Source organism: Papaver somniferum, chromosome 11 (assembly GCF_003573695.1).
Source record: "Papaver somniferum cultivar HN1 chromosome 11, ASM357369v1, whole genome shotgun sequence".
In the NCBI taxonomy this organism is placed as follows: Eukaryota; Viridiplantae; Streptophyta; class Magnoliopsida; order Ranunculales; family Papaveraceae; genus Papaver; species Papaver somniferum.
Genome location: NC_039368.1, coordinates 45,902,654 through 45,923,535, shown reverse-complemented (window position 1 = coordinate 45,923,535; position 20,882 = coordinate 45,902,654). Strand labels below are relative to the sequence as shown.

Here is a 20,882-nt window from a genome sequence, read left to right as displayed (position 1 = left end):
ACGGTAGAGTTAGTTTGCCCCCCTTGCGACGGTATTAGCCACACTATCTGCTTCGGCTCCCTCGGCTTTGTTCTTCATGAGGTTCGCTGGTAGGCTAGCACGGCAACCTGTTCAACTTATGTAGTAGTACGCCGCTTGGAGCTTTAGCTTGTTAGGCTTCCAATTAGTTAATTATATAATAATCTATATTAAAAAAAGAGCTGAAGAAAACAGATCCATAGCACTTATTCATGCTTTGTGATTTCTCTAAAAAAAACTGTGATTTGGTATGCAACTGTGGATAATTTAACTCTCCTTGAATTGATAGAGAGTTTGCTTACATATCCTAACTATCATGATGAAAATTACGAAAGGAGAGTGAAAGTGTTATACGATTAGGAAAAAAGATACTATCACTTTTTCAATTTGGTCTATTTTAGAATATTTTTTTTCTAAAAACCGAGGAAGTGGAATGAAATAACATTCTCAAAAGTTGATTTTATTTTTATCATCGAAAATATCTGAATAAGATTTGATGGTGATGTTGGAGGTTTACCTAGGACTGCGCTATGTGTATCCAAGAATTTGCTCACAGGCAGAGGTCTTGGGGCGGCCATTCCCTAGGTGGGTTAATGGGTGTGAAAATCTGTTAAGACTTGAGATCTTATATTCAAACAGACACCAAAACTTTTACTAGCTGTTTCCACAGTCAATGGTTAGTTAGTCCATATGTTAACCATGATCTAGATGCCAAACCCCTAACCATAATCTGTGGGCAGAAATGCCGGTAGCAAACGCGTATAACCCTTAAAACTTCGATGCTAGTTCAGCTCACTTTGTCTGCACACATGCAACCCGTAGTTACCTTGCACCCGGGTACACACAAGACACCACCGCAAGAGTTGAATTTTTATTGGTGTGAAAAATTATCAAATCCCTGTTTAGATCATCCTCCTGGGTAGTCGATTCTAGAACACCAAATAAGGGGCCGAGGAGCCATAACCACATCTATAATTGATACAGAGTTGTTTTCGTGTAATTGATTGATGAAGGGACCGCCAACATTATTCTAAATTTCAAATTTGCTATGTAATGTAAACAGGTAATGCTGAATTTACTATGAATCAATATCAGACAAGGATTGCCCTACCACTGAGTACACACAAACAAAAAGATCAGAAATGAACTTTACTTAGAACTCAGTTTAAGCCAGAAAAATAAGGAAAAAAGGTAACTCTTTCTTCTACATTAATTTCTGTTTTGGATTGAACTCTTGGATGGAGTAGATAATTCAGTTTCGCTACAAAATGTACTTGAGATTTGAGTCCTGGAATCTAGTGACTGAAGTGATCTTACGACTTCAGACATTGCCGGCCTTTTCTCAGGCACAACACAAGTGCAAAGAAGAGCAATATCTAGAACATCCAACATCTCTTTATTGAATGAATTTGAGATTTTAGGATCTAGAACTTGACCTGCTCCATTTCTAGTGTTGATTTTTCTTCGAACCCATTTCACTACATCTATAGACGAATCTTCTGCTTGTGTTACCTCAGCATTCCGACCTGTTACTAGCTCTAACAACACAACACCGAAGCTGTATACATCCATTTGCTCAGTAGCTTTCTTACTACAACTTTGTTCTGCAATCAATGTAAAAACAATTGTAAGACAGTTGAATAATCTAAGAATAAAATAAAATAATCTTTGCATTACTTATTAGATTAAGGCTTCGCTTGGTCCAGCCATGAATATTCTGAAATATTAACAGACAAAATTCTTGGTGCACTTCACTATGTCTGCCACAGCAGGCTTAGTCGTGTAGGAGCAAGCATATGAAGTATTTTTCAGTGGTACATTTATCAACTTGGTATCTGCCGTGCATTGCCTAACTGGTGGCATATAATGGTAGAGTTAATCGTATAGATCCACCCTTCATTAGAAATAGAATTTTGAAGTTCAACTACACCCTCTTATGTAGGAAAAACATTTTTAAGTGTATGATGCAAAGTTTTGTTGCTTTGTGATTACGCGCTAAAATAGCATATTGATAATAGTAAAGATAACCTGCTTGTCGAAGAACTTATATAACTTGATAGGACAAGTTTTGGATATCCTCATACCTGGTGCAATATAACAAGAAGTCATGTTTGGAGTAACTGTTGCCTGATAGCCGACTTCTCCAATTACTCGGTCAAGTGCATAATCAGTGAGTTTGGGTTCAAAATCTGAATCCAAAAGAATGTTTCTTGATTTAATGTTCCTATGCAGTAACTGTGGAACATAATCTTTATGAAGATAAGCTAATCCTTGAGCACCTCCAATGGCAATCTTTAACCGAACACCCCATTCTAGTTGAGTATCTAATTTGCAAATTAAATCTCCTAGACTTCCCATCGGTACAAATTCGTATATCAAAATGACTGAATCCTCCAACAGAAAAAAACCAAGCAATTTAGTGATGTTCTTATGTCTGATCTTAGCTAATGTCTTCATCTCAGCTTTCAATTTTTTTAAGGACAAAGAACCATTGTTCATCAACTTCTTTACCGCAAAGAATTCACCACTAGGTGATTGGATAACGTGAACACCCCCGAATGTTCCTCTGCCTTGCAATGCAACCTTGCTATCAATTACCCTCATTATATCGTCTTCAGTAATTTTTAAAGGATAGAAAAACACAGAATTCCAATTACTTCGACGGGATTTTCTGTTAGACGACCAGTACATTATTGATAATATAGTAGCAAAAACCATGATACCAACAGCAGAAGCCACCATTATCAGTATGTAGGCCAACTTGGAGTGTCGAGCAGGTGGTTTACCGCTCTCATTAGAACATGAATTTGGTAAACCAGGTCCGCAGAGATCAGGGTTTCCTTCCAGGGATGAAGCAGGAAGACCAGAAATAAGGGACAATGGAACCTTACCAGAGAGCTTATTGTAAGATACATTGAATTGTGCAAGCTTAAGATTCTGTAGCTCTTGTGGAATAGAACCAGTGATATTATTATCGGAAAGATCGAGGTATGTTAGAACTGGTAAGTGAGCTAGAGAAGTCGGGATTTCTCCAACAAGATTATTATCAGCTAAAGCTAAAGAGACTAGTTTTCTACATTTTGTAAGCTGGGGAATTCTCCCGGAGATCAAATTGTGTGAAAGATTAATGATACTCATTACAGGAGAGTCGCAAAAATTCAAAGGAAGATCACCATATAGACTATTAACTGATGCAGAAAATCTGTACAAACTCTTAACCAAACCAAGACCTCGAGGAATTACACCAGTAAACTTGTTGTTATCAATCTGCACCTGCTCTAAATTAGCAGCCTTGGAAATTGAATCCGGTATTTCACCTGAAAACCTATTGTTCTCTGCTCTAATTAGCTTAATTTTCCGCAACGACCAAAGTTGCTTAGGAAAATCCCCACTAAACTCATTGTTCTGAACTTGAAATCTCTCAAGATTCAAGCATTTTTCAAGAGATTCGGATATTAAACCGGTGAAGGAATTTGTATGTAAACTTAAGTTTATAAGTCCTTTTCCAGTGCAGGCATCAGTTGGAAATGACCCAGATAGTTTATTTTGTGAAATATCTAAAAATACCAAATTTTGTAGACTCGATCCAAGTCCAGGAGGAACCACACCAGTTAAGTTATTCTGCGAAAGATCTAAAATTTCTAACCCATGTAAACTCACAAGAGAATCAGGAATTAAACCATAAAAACCAGCTTTCTGTAACAAAAGCTGCTTGAGTTTCCCAAACTTCCCAATCTCAACAGGTATTTCACTTGAAAGGAAAGGGTTTTCAGATAAATCAAGAACAACAAGTTCAGTAAGATTACCAAAGACATATGAAGGAAGATTACCTGTAAATAAATTGCTACCCAAGTTGAGTATTTCTAAATTCTTCAAATTTCCAAGATTATCAGGAACCTTACCTTCAATGTGATTCTTACTAACATCAAGAGCTTTCAGAGAACTAAACAAAGAAACTTGATCTGGAATAGTTCCCCATATGAGATTATTACTAAGATTAAGCGATTGTAAAGAACTACACTGAGAAAGATGAAGAGGAATGGGTTGATTAAAGACATTGTTCGCAAGATTTAAATGAGAAAGATTCGGAAGTTTACAGACTGAAGAAGAGATTTGGCCAGAAAGATTAAGATTTTGAAGATTCAGAGAAGTGACTGATGGAGGGGTTTTGGTTGAGCAAGTTATCCCAACCCAGTTACAAAAATGGGTAAGTGAATCATTAGACCATGTAGAGAGAGAATTACTTGGGTCTTGAATGGAGTTTTTGAAAGTGAGAAGAATTTCTGTTTCTTGTAAAGAAGAAGTAGAGATGAAGAATGAGAAGAAGAAGGAAAGATTGAAAATGAAGTAGATTGATGAAGTGCCATTACAGAGAATGAGAATGTTTTGGTTAGTAACTTGGTAGTTGTTTCAAGTTTTTCTATGCATTCTGTGATGTCTTCAATGTTCTTGTGTTTTTCTTCTTAAATGGAGAGTGAGTGTGGAGAATAGAGTGAAATGTACAGAGTAGAGTGGGAGAGAGTGGACCAGTGTAAAGGACTGGATGGGTCAATGCTTTCATTGATTATTATTATTGTTGTCTCAAAAAGTAGCTGACCTTTTTATTAAAAAAGGATATAAAATTTACATAAAATTGGTTAAAAAGATCAAAATCGACAATTTCTGGACGAAAAAGACATCTAGATTTTGATACTGTTTAAATGGATAAAAATGTAAAAATAGCCAGGATGTAAACAATTTCAGCCTGCCCATTTTCAAATACTTTTTCTTATTTTTAATTTACACAGGATGCATCCAGTTTCATCCTCGCTATTTTTTAAGTTTAAGGCAGGATGAATCCAGTTTCATCCTTGCTATTTTTTTTTGTGTCCATTTCACCCATACTAATTTTTACTCATTCATTGCAACCGTGTTTTAAAAATATTTGGACAAATGACCCATTTTCTGTAAAATTTACCAATCATGTACTCTAGGATGGAATAACTAGTTAATGAGTTCGCCGAATTTATTCACGAATCAGATCGAATTATATGGATAGGCGTATTATGTGCGTCTGATTCAAACTCCGACTTCAATTTCTTGTATTAAATGGGTGTTGCGGATAATGTGTGAATTACCTCTGGAAGTTTGGCATTTTTGTTTGCCAAAGCTAATGTTGGTTAGGGATTTTTGCTTGTTTTGGTAGTTTATCTGCTGCTTGATTTTCAGATCTTTCTTTAAACTTGAAACCTAAATAAGTAATTTCACAAAATAAAAATTTGCATTTCTTTGTTTGATTCTGCAATTTCATCGGTGTTTGTGTCATGTGGTAATTTTAGGAGGGGTGTACTTAGTAAAAACCTGGGATGCCTTTGTAATTTGTTTTCCTTTTTATTTTGGGCCACTCTCATCCGTCCACGTGCGCTGCACGGATTGCTTCTTCCTTGAGAAGTTTAGCCCTATTAAATGTGTAAGAGAGGAGGTCGGCTTGGTAATGAATTTCTGATTATCCAATAGAACTTTTGTTCCCAGGATGATTTTCGAATCAGAATTACTAATTCCGGTAATCCTGTTGTTTCAATTTGTTCATTATAGAAAAATTGGCATCAGAGCCGATCGATCATGTCACCATGGGAGGACAGGGAGCTCAAGCTACTAAGGATTTACAGGATACTCAGAAGAAGCAACAAACCCAGATAGATAAAGTAAATCAAGATGTGTTGGATATGAAGGAACAACTGAATCAAGTTCTTATACAATTACAAAATCTAAATAACAAAGAAAGTAGTCACGGTGAATCATTTGTTGCACCAACGGAGGGAAGTACTGTACCAGTAATTAATCATCTTACCGAGAATCGAAATTTCAGCAACTACAATCGATTTCCTAAGCTAGACTTTCCCAGATTCGATGGATCTAATCCAAAAGGGTGGGCTCAGAAGTGTGATAGATTTTTTCTCCTCCACAACATCAGAGAAGAGACTCAGAAGGTGCAGATGGCAGCGATGCACATGGATGGCAAAGCCGGGAAGTGGATTTCTAACTTACAAACTTATAGATCTATCTTATGTTGGTTTGAATTAGCTGAACATGCCTGTTTGCGTTTTGAGAACCCATCAAACGACAATATTGTGCGTATGTTTAATAAACTGGCTCACACAACTACAATAGATGAATTTGAGGTTGTTAGGTATTTAATGATGAGCATTCATCCTGAGTTTACAGAGAGCTATTATGTAATGGGCTTCATTGGATCTCTTAAAGAAGAAATCTAACACAATGTCCTGATGTTTCACCCCCACCACCCTCATGAAATCTTTTACTCTAACAAGGTTACAAGAACAATCCTTAATCCACCAACAAAAAACCTCAAAACCCACCCAAATTTTTTTCTCTAACTCTTTTTCCATGGGAAAACCTGCCTACCAGTCCAATTTACAACAAAATCCATTAGGCCTCCTAGCAACAAATTCAAAACCACCACCACAACTACTTCCCAACACAACCCACCCACCCTCCCATAAAAAGGCTCACTCCTGAACAACTTAAACCCAGGAAAGCACAAGGGTTATGCTACAACTGTGATGATGTCTATAGACAAGGTCATATATGTAAAAAAACAACAATTATTCTGGATAGTTGCAGATGAAGGCGCTACTGAGTTACCTGTGGAAGAGGAATTAGCTCAGGAAACTGAGAATGATACTTCATAAGAGAGTGATGTTGAAATTTCTGTTCATGCATTAACTGGTTCTCATTGTAGTGAAACAATAAGAATACCTGGGCTTCTTAATAATCACTCTATCTCTATTCTCATTGACACAAGCAGTACTCATAGTTTTATTCATTCATCTCTAACTCACCAACTGCATTGCAATGTACAGCCTACTCCTCCGTTGCAGGTAACAGTAGCCAATGGTGACAAGACAGCTAGTTCTGGCATTTGCAAATCCTTAAATTGTTCCATGCAGGGTCAGTCATTCTCTGCAGATCTAAGACTGCTGCCTCTTGGTGGTTGTGATATAGTGTTGGGTGCTGATTGGCTCAGACAAATGGGTAATGTGCTTTTCAACTTCAATACTTTAACAGTATCCTTCATATACCAGGGCACTGAGATTACTCTTACTGGCATGTCCAACTCTAATCTCCTAAAACCAATAAGTACCAAAGAAGCACATAAATTCTTTCAGAAAAATCCACATGGATTGTGTGCACAATTATGCTCCATCGCTGCCACTCAGGCACCTATTCCACCTTCTCCGGAAATTACTGCCTTATTACAAGATTTTCATGAAGTTTTTGAGGAACCCTCCACCCTTCCACCTCATAGAGGCCTAGACCATACTATACCCCTCAAACCCAACTCCAGTCCAGTCAATCAAAAACCTTATAAGTGCCCTTATGTTCAAAAATCTGTCACTGAAGATTTGATTCAACAAATACTCTCTCAAGGCATTATACAGCCAAGTCATAGCCCATTTTCCTCTCCAATTTTATTGGTCAAGAAAAAAGATAATGGCTGGAGATTTTGTGTGGATTATAGAAGATTAAATGATATGACCATCAAAGACAAATTTCCCATTCCTACCATTGATGAACTTTTGAATGAGCTACATGGTGCTGCAGTTTTCACTAAGATTGATCTCAGGTCTGGCTATCATCAAATCAGACTATTTCCTCCTGATATTCACAAGACTGCTTTTAGATCTCATCAAGGTTACTATGAATTTCTAGTCATTCCATTTAGCCTCACCAATGCCCCTGCCACCTTCCAAGCCATTATGAATGATATTTTCAAACCATTCTTGAGGAAATTTGTGTTGGTCTTCTTTGATGATATTATGGTTTATAGCCCTGACATGGCCACTCATCTACAACACCTTCAACAAGTCCTTTCTATCTTGCAACAACATCAGCTACATGCTAAACTTTCTAAGTGTTACTTTGCTCAATCTGAATTAGAGTATTTGGGACACATCATCACAGCTCAAGGAGTAGTAGCTGGTCAAAAAAGATTCAGAGTATGACTTTTTGGCCAATTCCTAAGTCCATCAAGGAACTGAGAGGATTTCTAGGCCTCACATGCTATTATAGAAAATTTGTTAAAGGATATGGCAATATCAGCAAGCCATTGACTGAGTTGTTGAAGAAAAATGCTTTCTTATGGTCTGAAGCTGCAACTAAGGCCTTCAATCAACTCAAGCTGGCTATAACTACTACATCTGTCTTGGCACTCCCAGATTTCTTAAAAAAGTTCATCTTGGAGACAGATGCTAGATATAATGGTATAGGTGCAGTCCTTATGCAAGAGGGGAGACCCATTGCTTTTCATAGCAAACCATTGGGCCCTAAGGCTATGGGACTATCTACCTATGAGAAGGAGCTAATGGCAATAGGATCAGTCGTGACCAAATGGAGACACTATCTTCAAGGACATCATTTCACCATCAAAACTGATCATGAGAGCATCAAATTTTTCTTAGAACAGAAGATCACTACTGGACTGCAACAAAAATGGCTCATGAAACTGTTGGGCTTTGATTATGACATTCAGTACAAAAAGGGGAGTGACAACAAAGTTGTTAATGCATTATCTAGAAGGGCACACATTGCAGCTATTGTACAATCCACCACTATTTCCAAACCTGTGTTGATGCAGGAGATTGCTTCTAGTTATATTGATGACCCTAAAGCTCAACAACTCATTGCTCAACTGCTAGTTTCTCCTACTAAAACTCCAAATTTCTCTTATCACCAAGAGATTCTCAGGTCTAAGTCCATAATGTACATTGGTACTGCCAAGAATGTAAGATCTTTTATGTTGTCTTCTTTGCACTCATCAGCCATTGGAGGTCACTCAGGTATACAGGATACTTATAATAGGGCCAAGCTACATTTCTTTTGTCCCAAAATGCAGCAGGACATTATCTCCTTGGTCACCTCTTGTGACATTTGTCAGAGGAACAAGCATGAAAACACCCTACCTGATGTTCTTACAACCACTACCTATTCCTGATCAAGCATGGCAGCATATATCCATGGATTTCATTGAAGTCCTGCCAAAGAGTGAGCACAAAGATGTCATCTTAGTGGTAGTTGATAGTCTCACAAAATACAGCCATTTCATTGCACTTCAGCACCCTTACACTGCAATTATTGTTTCCAAAGCATTTCTAAATAACATCTTCAAGTTGCATGGTTTACCCTCATCCATCACTTCTAACAGAGACAAATATTCACAAGTAACTTCTGGCAAGACCTTTTTCATCACTTAGGCACCAGTCTCAAAGTCAGTATTGGATATCATCCACATACTGATGGACAAACAGAGAGGGTCAATGCTTTTCTGGAGAATTACTTAAGGTGCGTGACAGGTTTTCAACCAAAGAAGTGGTTCAGCTGGCTAGCTCTTGCAGAATGGTGGTACAATACTAGCTACTGCACCAGCATTAAAATGTCCCCATTTAAATCTTTATATGGTTATGATGCTCCCCATCTGGCTTTTCCTCATAACATCACTACTTCTGTGGTTGTTGTTGAAGAGTATCTTGTATACAAGAAAGCTATGCTTGATATTCTTAAAGATTCCTTATCTGTTGCTCAAGCAAGGATGAAGGTTTTTGCAGTTCAAAACAGAACTGAAAGATCTTTTGAAGTTGGAGATTCAGTATACCTGAAGTTACAGCCGTACAAACAAGTATTTGTCTCCCTAAGGAAGAACTTCAAGCTTTCAGCTAAGTACTATGGTCCCTTTACTGTCATTGCTAAAGTAGGGAACTTAGCTTATAAACTACAGCTGCCACCAGAGGCCAGAGTACACCCTGTGTTCCATGTCTCACAGCTTAAGAAAAAGATTGGTTATACTTATGTAAGTTCTCCTACATTGCCACAAATAGATCATGCAGGCTAAGTCATCATCACTCCTATCTCTGCCTTAAGCTACAGAACCATTACAAGGGGAAATCACCATGTTCACTAGGTACTCATTCACTGGTCTAATTCCACAATTGAGGAAGCTACATGGGAAGATATTGCTACTATCCAAGCTCATTTTTCAGCTTTTCTCCTTGAGGACAAGGACAATTTGGTGGGGTATATAGTGTCATGTGGTTATTTTAGGAGGGGTGTACTTCGTAAAAACCTGGAATGCCTTTGTAATTTCTTTTCCTTTTTATTTTGGGCCACTCTCATCCTTACACGTGCGCTGCACAGATTGCTTTTTCCTTGAGAAGTTTATCCCTATTAAATGTGTAAGAGAGGCGACCGGCTTGGTAATGAATTTCTGATTATCCAATAGAACTTTTGTTCTCAGGCTGATTTTCGAATCAGAGTTACTAATTCCGGTAATCATGTTGTTTCAATTTTTTCATTATAGAACAGTTTGTTCCCTATTGGTGAAATATAAAATTCTTTTATTATTTCCTTCTATCCAAAAATTCTTCAAATTTAGTTTTTTTGCTCATTTAGATCCTTGTAATAGATCTAAGGCTTCTGCATGTTCCCGCCCTTCTGCTGTGAAGATCCAGGCATAATTTCTTTACTTGTTATTGCATCATTTCTAATGATTAGTATGAATCCAAGCTAACTAGATAAATCAAATGTCCAAGCTGCATCAAAGTTTAATTTTATTTGATTCTGGGAACGTGCTTTCCAGGATATTTTAGGTTTAATAGAGATATTCTTCTTTGCAAGCTTATTAGAATTTACAGCGGATAAAGGACACAAATCATTTCAATCTCTCTGAATTGCAATTGAAGTTTGCAGAGAAGTACTACATCTTGAAAAATTCTAATATGTATCGTTTTTAGATTAATCGGCACTTTGTAGCTGCTACTTTAGTGTTAGGACCAGTATTGCAGTCTGTTATCCAGTAATTATTGTACTCCACGTACAAAAGCATTCTAAATTGTTAAAGCAGGTAAAAAGTCTTTGTTTTCTAGCTGTAAAAGATGCACATTTGTCCCTATTGGTAATACAAAGATTCCACCTCATTGAGCTTGCCATACAAAGATTTTACTGAAATTCTTAATTGTTAGTAAACATCTACCTTGGTTTATCTGCATTTGTACAATTAACACATTTATAAAAAAATTGGTATCAAGGCCTTTTTGTGCTACATTACGAGGAAATTAGATGATAGTTGTTGATACATGAAAATAATTACCCCTTAACACGACTAGGGAGCCCCTAAAGGAAGGATAAACCTACCATAGAAAATAGGGGACTTGGGACTAAAGCCCAAGTCCAATAATACATGTCCATAAAATGGAAAGGACAGGGAGGGGATTTGTGGAGAAGTTGAAGGTTATATTAGGAGGAATGGCGATAGTTATAAATAAGGAAGCTTCTATGATATGTGGCATGACGTCATGAGAAGAAAAGTTTTGGGAAAAGGCTATATAAGGAAGAACATAGTACAACAGAAAGGAAGTTCTCTCTCATTCTATTATATGAAAAAGGTGTTTTCATTGTTGTGACTAGGACATGTAGGACCAAACTCATATTCTCCCCTCAACAATAGTAACAAAGTTCCACTTATTTATGTCAAGATCGATAAGATTTGACACAAGTGTTAAAAGGTTTTTCCAGTTAGAATATAGGTGATCTAAAGTATTTGTGAGATTAGGTATCCAGTTATTATTCCAAATATCGAATAACTGGACATCTCTCACTTCCCAACAAGTATAGTTTTAGATCAGAGATACTTCCTGCAGAATACACTTCCAAATGTATAATGCATTAGCACATTTTTTAACATATGAAAATAATGTTATTCATAAAGTATATAGATTTAATAATTATGACCGACCAGGTATTTAGCAAAGAAATTATCCCCCTTGAATCCCAGACCTCTCATAGTTAAAGGTTATCAAAGATGGTTACCCTATGGAATTAATTAGCTTCTTTTTCCGACCAGAATTCACGTTGGGTAACATTTATTCGATATGTTATTTTTTTTACTATAAAACATCCCATTTGATAAACAGAGATATTAGACTTACGTAAGTGTTGAACCATTGCGGTGTCTAGAGGTTTGGTGAGAATATCAGCCAATTGTTGTTCTGACGGCACAAACTCTATGTTGACAAGACCATTTTCATAGAGATCTCTAATGAAGTGGTATCTTATGTCAATGTGCTTAGTTCTTCAGTGCTCAACGGGATTCTCAGTAATTCGAATCGCACTTGATTTATCACAGAAGATTTTCATTATTTCAGTATCGATTCCATAATTAGTAAGCATTTGTTTCATCCATAAAAGTTGAGCACAACACGAACCTGAAACAATGTATTCCGCCTCACACGTTGATAGAGATTGTGAGTTTTGTTTCTTGCTATGCCAGGCAACAAGATCTAGTCCTACATAGTAGAATCCTCCAGATGTTCTTTTCATATCTTCTACACAACCTGCCCAATATGCATCAGAATACGCTGTAAGATCAGTGTTAGTATCAAACGTATAAGAGATACCATAACCGATAGTATGTTGTACATATCTTATGATTCGTTTAACATCTGCAAGATGAGATTCTTTTGGCTTAGCCTGAAATCTAGCACAACAACCAACGCTAAAAGCGATAACTGGTCTTGTTGTTGTTAGATATAAAAGACTTCCAATGGTGGATCTATAAAGTTTTTGATCAACATCAACACCATTCTCATCCTTATGTAACTTCCTTGTAGTGGTCATAGGAGTTAATTTGGGAGTACTTTTCTCAAGACCAAATCTTTTAACAAGATATTTTGCATATCTTTCTTTAGAAATGTAAATTTCATTCTTATGTTGTTGAATTTGTAGACCGAAAAAGAATCTTAATTTCACCAACATTGCTCATCTGTAATTCCTTGCCAATAGAGGTTTGAAACTCTTTAGCAAGTTTCTCGGAAGTAGATCTATAAATTATGTCATCTACATAGATTTGAGCAATAAGGACATCTTTACCGCTCCATTTGGTAATTATAGTCTTATCTGCTCCTCCTTTTGAGAACCTTATCGAAGAAGTGAAGTATTAGGCTTTTCATACCACGCTCGAGGTGCTTGTTTTAATCCATATAATGGATTTTTGAGCTTAAAGACATGATCGGGATATTCTGGACTTTCAAAACCTTTAGGTTAAGCAACATAGACCTCTTCCTTTAAACACTCATTTAAGAATGCGGATTTTACGTTCACTTGAAATAGCCTAATATTGAGAAAACAAGCATGACCTAATAATGATCTTATGGAATCAAGGCGGGCAACAAAAGCAAAGGTTTCATCAAAGTCGATTCCTTCAATCTGTGAATATCCTGGAGCGACAAGTCTAGCCTTATTTCGAACCATTGTACCGAATTCATCTGACCTGTACTTATATATCCAGTTTGTACCAACAATATTAATGTTAGAGGGACAAGGCACGAGTTCCATACGTCTTGTATTTTGAATTGATTTATCTCTTCATGCATAGCATTCACCTAAAAGGGATCATTCAAAGCTTCATCAACATTTTTGGGTTCCACTTGCAAGAGATAACAGCCAAAATTGTAAATATTTTGGAGTTGATTTCTTGTCTTAGCTGTGGATTCTGTACGTCCAATTATATTGTCAGTATCATGATTCCTATGAACCCACAAATGTCGTGGAGTGGTATGTTCAACAGGAACACCCTGAGTAGGGTTTTTCTCCTTGCCACTAGAAACATCGGGATCAGTAACCGTTGGTACAACTTCCACTGACTCCGGAACTTCTTTGACTTTCTCAGTTGTGTCCAAGGGAGGTAACTCAGAAGGAGAGTCATCGTGATGAAAATATTTCAAGTCATCAATGATAACATTTGTTGATTCCATCATAACACGAGCTCTGAGATTATATACTCTAAAACCATGAGATGCATATCCAAGAAAATACCTTCATCGCTTTTTGAATCAAATTTTCCTTTTTGTTCTCGATCCTTGAGAATGTAGCACTTACTGCCAAATACACGTAGATAGTGTAAGTTAGGCTTCTTACCATACCATAACTCATAAGGAGTATTCAGAGTTCGTGACCGTAAATACGCACGATTGATCAAGTAGCGGGCTATAAAGACTGCTTCTCCCCAAAAATTTAAAGGTAAGTTCTTGTTATGGAGCATTACTCTAGCCACTTCCTGTATACTTCTCGGCAACTCCGTTAGCTTTTGGAGTGATAGGTGGTGAATATTGTTGAATAATACCTAGTTGGTCACAGAATTCGAACACTTTGGTGTCTTTGAATTCAGTTCCCAGATCACTCCTAATTTTATTTAGTCTATGACCTTATTCATTCTGGATTCTATTAAAAATAATCTTAAATTCACTTAGGGTCTCATTCTTGTAAGCTAAGAATGCCAACCAAGTAAATCTGGTGTAATAATCAACCATTTCCAAAGAAAAATTCTTTCTTCCAATAGTAGGTTGTTGAATGGGTCCAAAAAGATCCATAAGAATTAAATCTAGTGGATCTTTGGTGGCAATGTCTCGAGATGATTTATGTGAAACTCGTACTTGTTTATCTTTTTGACAAGCTCCACAACACCATAGATCTTAGCATTGATTTTGGGAACACCTTTGACAAGTTCTTTGTTGATGATCTTGCCTAGAAGGCGAAAATTGATGTGACCAAAATTCTTATGCCAAAGATGCGTAGATTCCACCTTTGTCAGATTGCAACAAAGATTAGACTGAATATCTAAAATATAAAAGTTATTCTTGCCACGTACTCCCCGAAAAATTAGTTTCCAGATTTATCTTAAATGTGTCATCTTTTAGCACTGAAGATAACTATATGGACTTTGCCGCAAATTTGAATAACAGGGAGAAGATTTTCAGTCATACCTTTGACGTAAACAACATCATGGATTCCAGGTACACCATGCAGTTTGATCGTTCCCTTTTTGTTGATGTATCAACAACCCCCGTCTCCAAATGTCACATGACCTCCATCAAAGTCTCTTGAATTCATGAACCACGAAAGATCGCCTGCCATATATCGGAAACATCCACTGTCAAGAAACCATTGAAATGGTGAGGATGACTTTAAAGCGAAATTCCCCATACTAACATTATTGTTCCCAAAGGAATATTTTGTTAGACTTTTAGAACTCATAAGGTTAGAGAAAAGTTTTCTAACTTTCTTATTAAGACTACTAGCAACCTTTAATTTCTTCCTAAAGAGTTTACAAGTATGTTGGTAATGATTGAAAGCACCAAAAACCATACAGGAGCCTATATCCGTGTGGCAACACAACTAGATTCTTTCGAACTACTCTGAGTCGCATTGGTTTTATTGAAGCCTACGCCTCTTTTATCTCCAAAATGACGAAAATTCATGAGACATGAATCAAGATAATTTCTCGAATACCTAAAGAGATTGGAAGATTTTTCAATAGAGTTCATCATACCAAGAGTTTTATTGAGAGAGGATATAGAATTCCCTGCATCTACAATTTTCTCTTCACTAATTTGAATATGTTCATCCGAACTAATGGGGAGAGTCTTTTCCCTTTCAATCGATGTTTCTCATGACAAAGTTTATCGATTATCTTCTTCAGATCAATACCAAAATCAACATTGATGGTTTCTAGAACACACTCGGAATTTGGCATAATTTGTACTGGTGATACATTTCCCGAGATTGTACTCATATCCATGTAATCATACTGCTTCAAACACAAACTTATTAGGTCTTTGGGTGTTTGACAGCTCTGATACCAATTGAAAACACTGGGGGTACCAAAATACACCACCAACTTTTTCGTAGGAAAACTGTATGGACAAACTCAACACAAATCCAAGAGCTAAACTCAATCAAGGAAAGTGTCCAGAGTTATATCTCTCTCTCTAGCGCGCACAATTAGAATATTTACATAAATGAATCCGTGAACCTAATCACACATAGAGTTCTTGGATGGTACCAAAGATCAATGTCCAAGGATCAATCAAGTCATATTCAACAAACTAGGTCGGATATATCTACTATGATTGATCAATACACAACCTGTGGTATTTCAATTATAAAGATGAACGTATAGTGCTTAAAAATAAATAACACAGGCACCAGAAGTTTTGTTAACGAGGAAACCGCAAATGCAGAAAAACCATGTGACCTAGTCCAGATTGAACACCAAACTGTATTAAGCCGCTACAGACACTAGCCTACTATCAATTAACTTCAATCTGGAATATAGTTGAGCCCGAACTCAGTCTCACATCGATTCAGGTACAGTCGCGCTCTTTACGCCTCTTGAATCCCAACAGGACTCCGCGCAATTGATTCCCTTAGATGACGTCTCACCAACTAAGAGTTGTTTCAACTCAATTGAAGACTTTAAACCAAATCTTCCTTTCCACGGATTAAGACTATATAATGATTTCCTGATTATGATCGAAACGTATGATCAAAATCAAACGTATGATCAAGGTGATGGAAATCGATAGCAATTCGAAAAAGTCTAGCTATCCTAAAAATCCAAACTTATGTAGCCCGAAGTGCAGCCTAGATTATTATTCACCTCACGAGTATAAAACTTTTGGAATCACAAAGTTGAGACGAAGAGAACTTTGTGATTTCTATCTATCTTGTTCAAGTAATAAATCAACGGTCGAACAAGATCAGGATACTCAAGTTATCAAGATAAAAGATAACTTGACCTGGCTTCACGAATCCTAATGAAATCTTTTATAGTCGTTGAACGCTAGAAGAGTTTCTATATAGGAAGACTCTAGATACAACTAGGACACACCAAAAAGTAGTGTCAGGATTCAAACATCCCAGTTGCTAAGAGTTACCCTCTTATAGACATTCAAAGTATAGGTTTCTTTAGGTTTAAGCTAAAATAGCTTTGGAACCGAGAAAGCAATAATCACCGTTAGATGAAACTTTTAATATGATTTATATAAACAAGATATATACTCTAGTTAGGTAAAAACGTAACCGAACCGTGTACAAAGATTATGTTCAATATGGTTAGCCGAAACTAGCTGGTTTGAACTTTAAAATCTTAACACTCATCTTCATGAACACAAAGACAATTAATATCGAGTCACAATCATGTGATCAAATAAGTCTAGTGTTTTAAAGAATTAATCAAATGCAAATTATCTCACAGAAATAATTTAATCGCACTTTGATCATAATCGACATGGTTAGTAATTACACAAAGTACAAATACCATAGTCGTTCGTGAATCGGTTGAGTCACAGTACACATACCGGTTTGTAAGCTAAAGAGCTAAACCGAGTTCCGGAGTTGACAGAACTTTTTTAGTGTGCGTACCGGTTTCTAAACCTTGATACATTGACCGGTTCTGGAGTCCACATAACTTTTCAAGTTTGTGTACCGATTTGGGTACTAAACGAGTTCAGGAACACATAACTGTTTTGGTTCGCATACTGGTTTGGATACTTAAACATGGTTCCATAACCACAGTTCCAAAATGGTTTGCATACGAATGCATACCGATCCAGATAACGAATCAAACAGATTTCCCATGATATGCATACGAGTATGCGTATCACACAATCCGTAAACCGATATATAACTACTCCGCTACGTGTACGAGTACATGTAATAAGGCTTCAGACATATAACAGGCAGTTTGTAAGACTGATAACATTGTCTTGTATTCCGAATATAGTAGTTCTATATTTTTCTCTAAATCGATTTGAAACATTCCCGAATAACATCAATGACACATATCAATGTTACATGCTATTTTTGAATGATGAACTTGAATCACGATTTTGATTGCAAACAATAAATTGTTCTTAACCGAAATTCATCAAGTATGAGCAAATATTCATTAAGCTTAGTCATTATATTTCGAGAAATTTGTTAACTATAAATTAGTTCCCGACTCGAAATTATTTTCTATGCATAATAGTCTAACTAGTTATGCAACATCGTCTCAGATGATGGAAAGTGAATTTAACTTGAGAAATAGGTGGTTCAGTCTTCACTTACCTTTTGTTGATGAAGTTCTCCGAAAGCTTCGGTTTATCTTCGCCTTCAAACGGTAGAACGCAATGATGACTGATTCGTTTCTCAACTACCTTTATTCTAGACAGAGACTTAACTAATTGTAGACTAAAAATCAAGACATAGTTTTGACAACAAGCTTGAGATAGCAATGCTTGTGAGTTCGACCGATCAATGCTCTAACACTAGGTTGTAAATAATGTTTGGTGAGGTATTGATTATTATGGTAACTTTTACTTTTTGTAGATTCAGAAAATGGCAAAGTTGTGGGTAGGATTTTTAAAATGTGCATCTCAAACCCAACCGCGTTTTGTCTGCGTGTTATTGCAGTTAACTTAGGTTGATAACTTGAATTTTTGAGCATAGTTATCTCAGTTTTTATTCTCATGACTATGGAAACAAACTTATCCAGATTCTATTGAATATGAATGTCTAGTCATTTAAAAATCATAGAATCGCTGATTCTCTTACATTGCAATAGAAATTTCAGCGCCGAATGTTGTCGATAATGAACTTTTAGCTGAGATTTTTGCATTGGTCTTTTAACTAACGAGTTAATGCATTGAAACTGAAAACATACAAATATTTATTAGTCTTATATTTTATTTTTCTTTTTATAGTTGGAAACTGCAAGACGCATAGATATTCCAGAGATTGAGGAGTCTCATCATATCACATTTATCGTACGTATTTTATCTAATTTCAATGACTTTTGTTGTTTTACATGTATCTTCACCCTCTTTCTTCTTTAATTTAATCTACCAGAAATGTCTTGATTCTGAATTATGCTTTCATTTGGCTGATAACTTCAATTAGGTTACCATCTCACACTGTACGTATACGTTTTATACGAGATTATGAGTGTTTAAGAGACTATAATTTTTCATTTGCATCTTCAGTGAAACTTCAAAAAATAATACGGTAGATAGTTTTTTGTTTTTTACATATATGGATTAGCTTTCTTGACTATGTTTTCCAGATGAAATTTTCTGGGTGAAAGTTTTGTATATTATCCTCTTTATGTTTCAAAGAAACAATTGTCCACATTACAGTTGCATGGGAGCATATAGAATAGGTTACGTTGATCCTGGGTATGCTAAGATCATGATAATGTTAGTACTCAAGGTTTCGATAAATTCCTTACATATTGAAAAAATGATTTACTTTCCCTAAGAATAAAGTGTTTACAAGATAATACATTTCATTTCATTTTGATTTTTCTACAAGGTGATACTAGGAAGATATGTAAATGAATTGTGATACGCTGAATTTTGTGGTGAAATGGCAGTACGGCTGACTCCACGTTAGATGATTCGTGTTCGACTTACACCGAGTTCACTCATTCGTGTATGTAAAAATGATCTTTAGATTGTATGGGAATGAGAACGTTAATATTGGCTCTACATGTTCTAATTTACAGTTGTATTGGCTCTACATGTTCTACTTTAAATTGTCATGTGTAAAAATATTATTTTCCTGATTCTTGTTTTGTCGTCAACTTGGTATGTTTTCCAAATGATGATGTCAACTTGGGTTGTTGACAAACCAGATTTTAGTATCTAACTTGGCTTGTTGACGTCATAATTTGAACCTAACTTATTACTGAGTTTTCATTTTTGGTATAAACTTTGGTTGTTGACACCAGATTTTGGTTCAACTTGGCTTGTTAACATCATAAATTAGACCTAACTTATTTATGAATTTTTAATTTTTCTATCAACTTGTTGACACCAGATTATGATGTCAAAATTCGGTTATTGAAATCATAAATTGGACCTAATTTGTTTCTAAATTTTCAGTTTTTGTATCAACTTTGGTTATTAATCCCAAATTTTGGTATTAACTTTGGTTGTTGACGTTATAATCTAGAGCTAACTTATTTTCTAAATTTTCAATTTAAGTATTAACTTGAGTTATTAACACCACATCTTGGTATCAACTTCGATTGTCGACACCAGCTTGCGGTGGCAACATCGGCGACGACGGCGTGGTGGTCGGAGTGGTAGTGGTGGCTACCCGGTGGTGGTATAATGATGGTGGAGTTGGAGGTGGTGATTGAGTGGTGGTGGTGGCGGAGTCATAGAAAAATGAATTTGTTTTTTTTTTATAATAAAGAAATATATCACATATAATGGATAAGGAAAATTGTCCTTGAAAGAGGATATTTAGGTAATCTTATTTTTAAATGGATAGGTTTCTAAAATGCACAGGCATTTATAAAGGTGGAGAAATTGGGGGATACCCTCACGAACTGGAAGATACTTTTTGTCGCAGTCCGGATTATTTTTTAATACCAACTATAAAAATCGGCATTGAAAAACAATGCCAACTGCAACAGAAAATATCCCCTAATTCGTGTGAGGGTAAACCCCAGATATGGATTCTTTATAAAATGAACGTGAGTATTTGTGAAAGCCTTGGATTTAAAAGCTATTTTAATTAATGTTCCCTTCTAAAAAAAATTAAAAACAATTCACACAACTTCAGGCACCAGAACAATATTTTTTCTCGTTGGACCTGAGAATAAAATTTATTCTATTTTTTTTTCACGCCTTCATGTTAAAATCCCCAAATTTTTACCTAACAATAACCGGACAAGATAGATAAAACAAGAACTTCTAGGGAACATTCAAAATTTAAAGGGATTATTATGTTCATCCGCCATCTATCCTTGGATATCCTAATTATAGGAATTGAACAATTTTCATTTTATTGTATTGTATTTTGCTTTTTTCGCTTTTTATTTGTATTGGGGTTCGGCTAGAAAAAAAAAACTTAACCAAACCTTTCATTGTTTTTCGCATATGGAACAAGCTATTAAAATTAGGCTAAAACAAGAATAAATCTAGCAAAACTAGTGGCGCTCTATGTTGTTTTTTGATATATAATAAACAACCAATTGAGTTTAT

General features: G+C 36.1%; 1 protein-coding gene across 1 annotated transcript; it reads right to left on the bottom strand.

Annotated features, from left to right (window-relative positions):
- Positions 1 to 1,069: 1,069 nt before the first annotated feature.
- LOC113324370 (probably inactive leucine-rich repeat receptor-like protein kinase At5g06940) lies at positions 1,070 to 4,579 on the bottom strand. Its single transcript, XM_026572691.1, has 3 exons — positions 4,522 to 4,579; positions 2,103 to 4,415; positions 1,070 to 1,622 (listed from the first exon to the last, which is right to left on the bottom strand). The coding sequence occupies exons 1-3, from the start codon at positions 4,577 to 4,579 to the stop codon at positions 1,228 to 1,230; spliced, it is 2,766 nt and encodes a 921-aa protein (XP_026428476.1). The 3' UTR covers positions 1,070 to 1,227.
- Between the last annotated feature and the right edge of the window lie 16,303 nt (positions 4,580 to 20,882).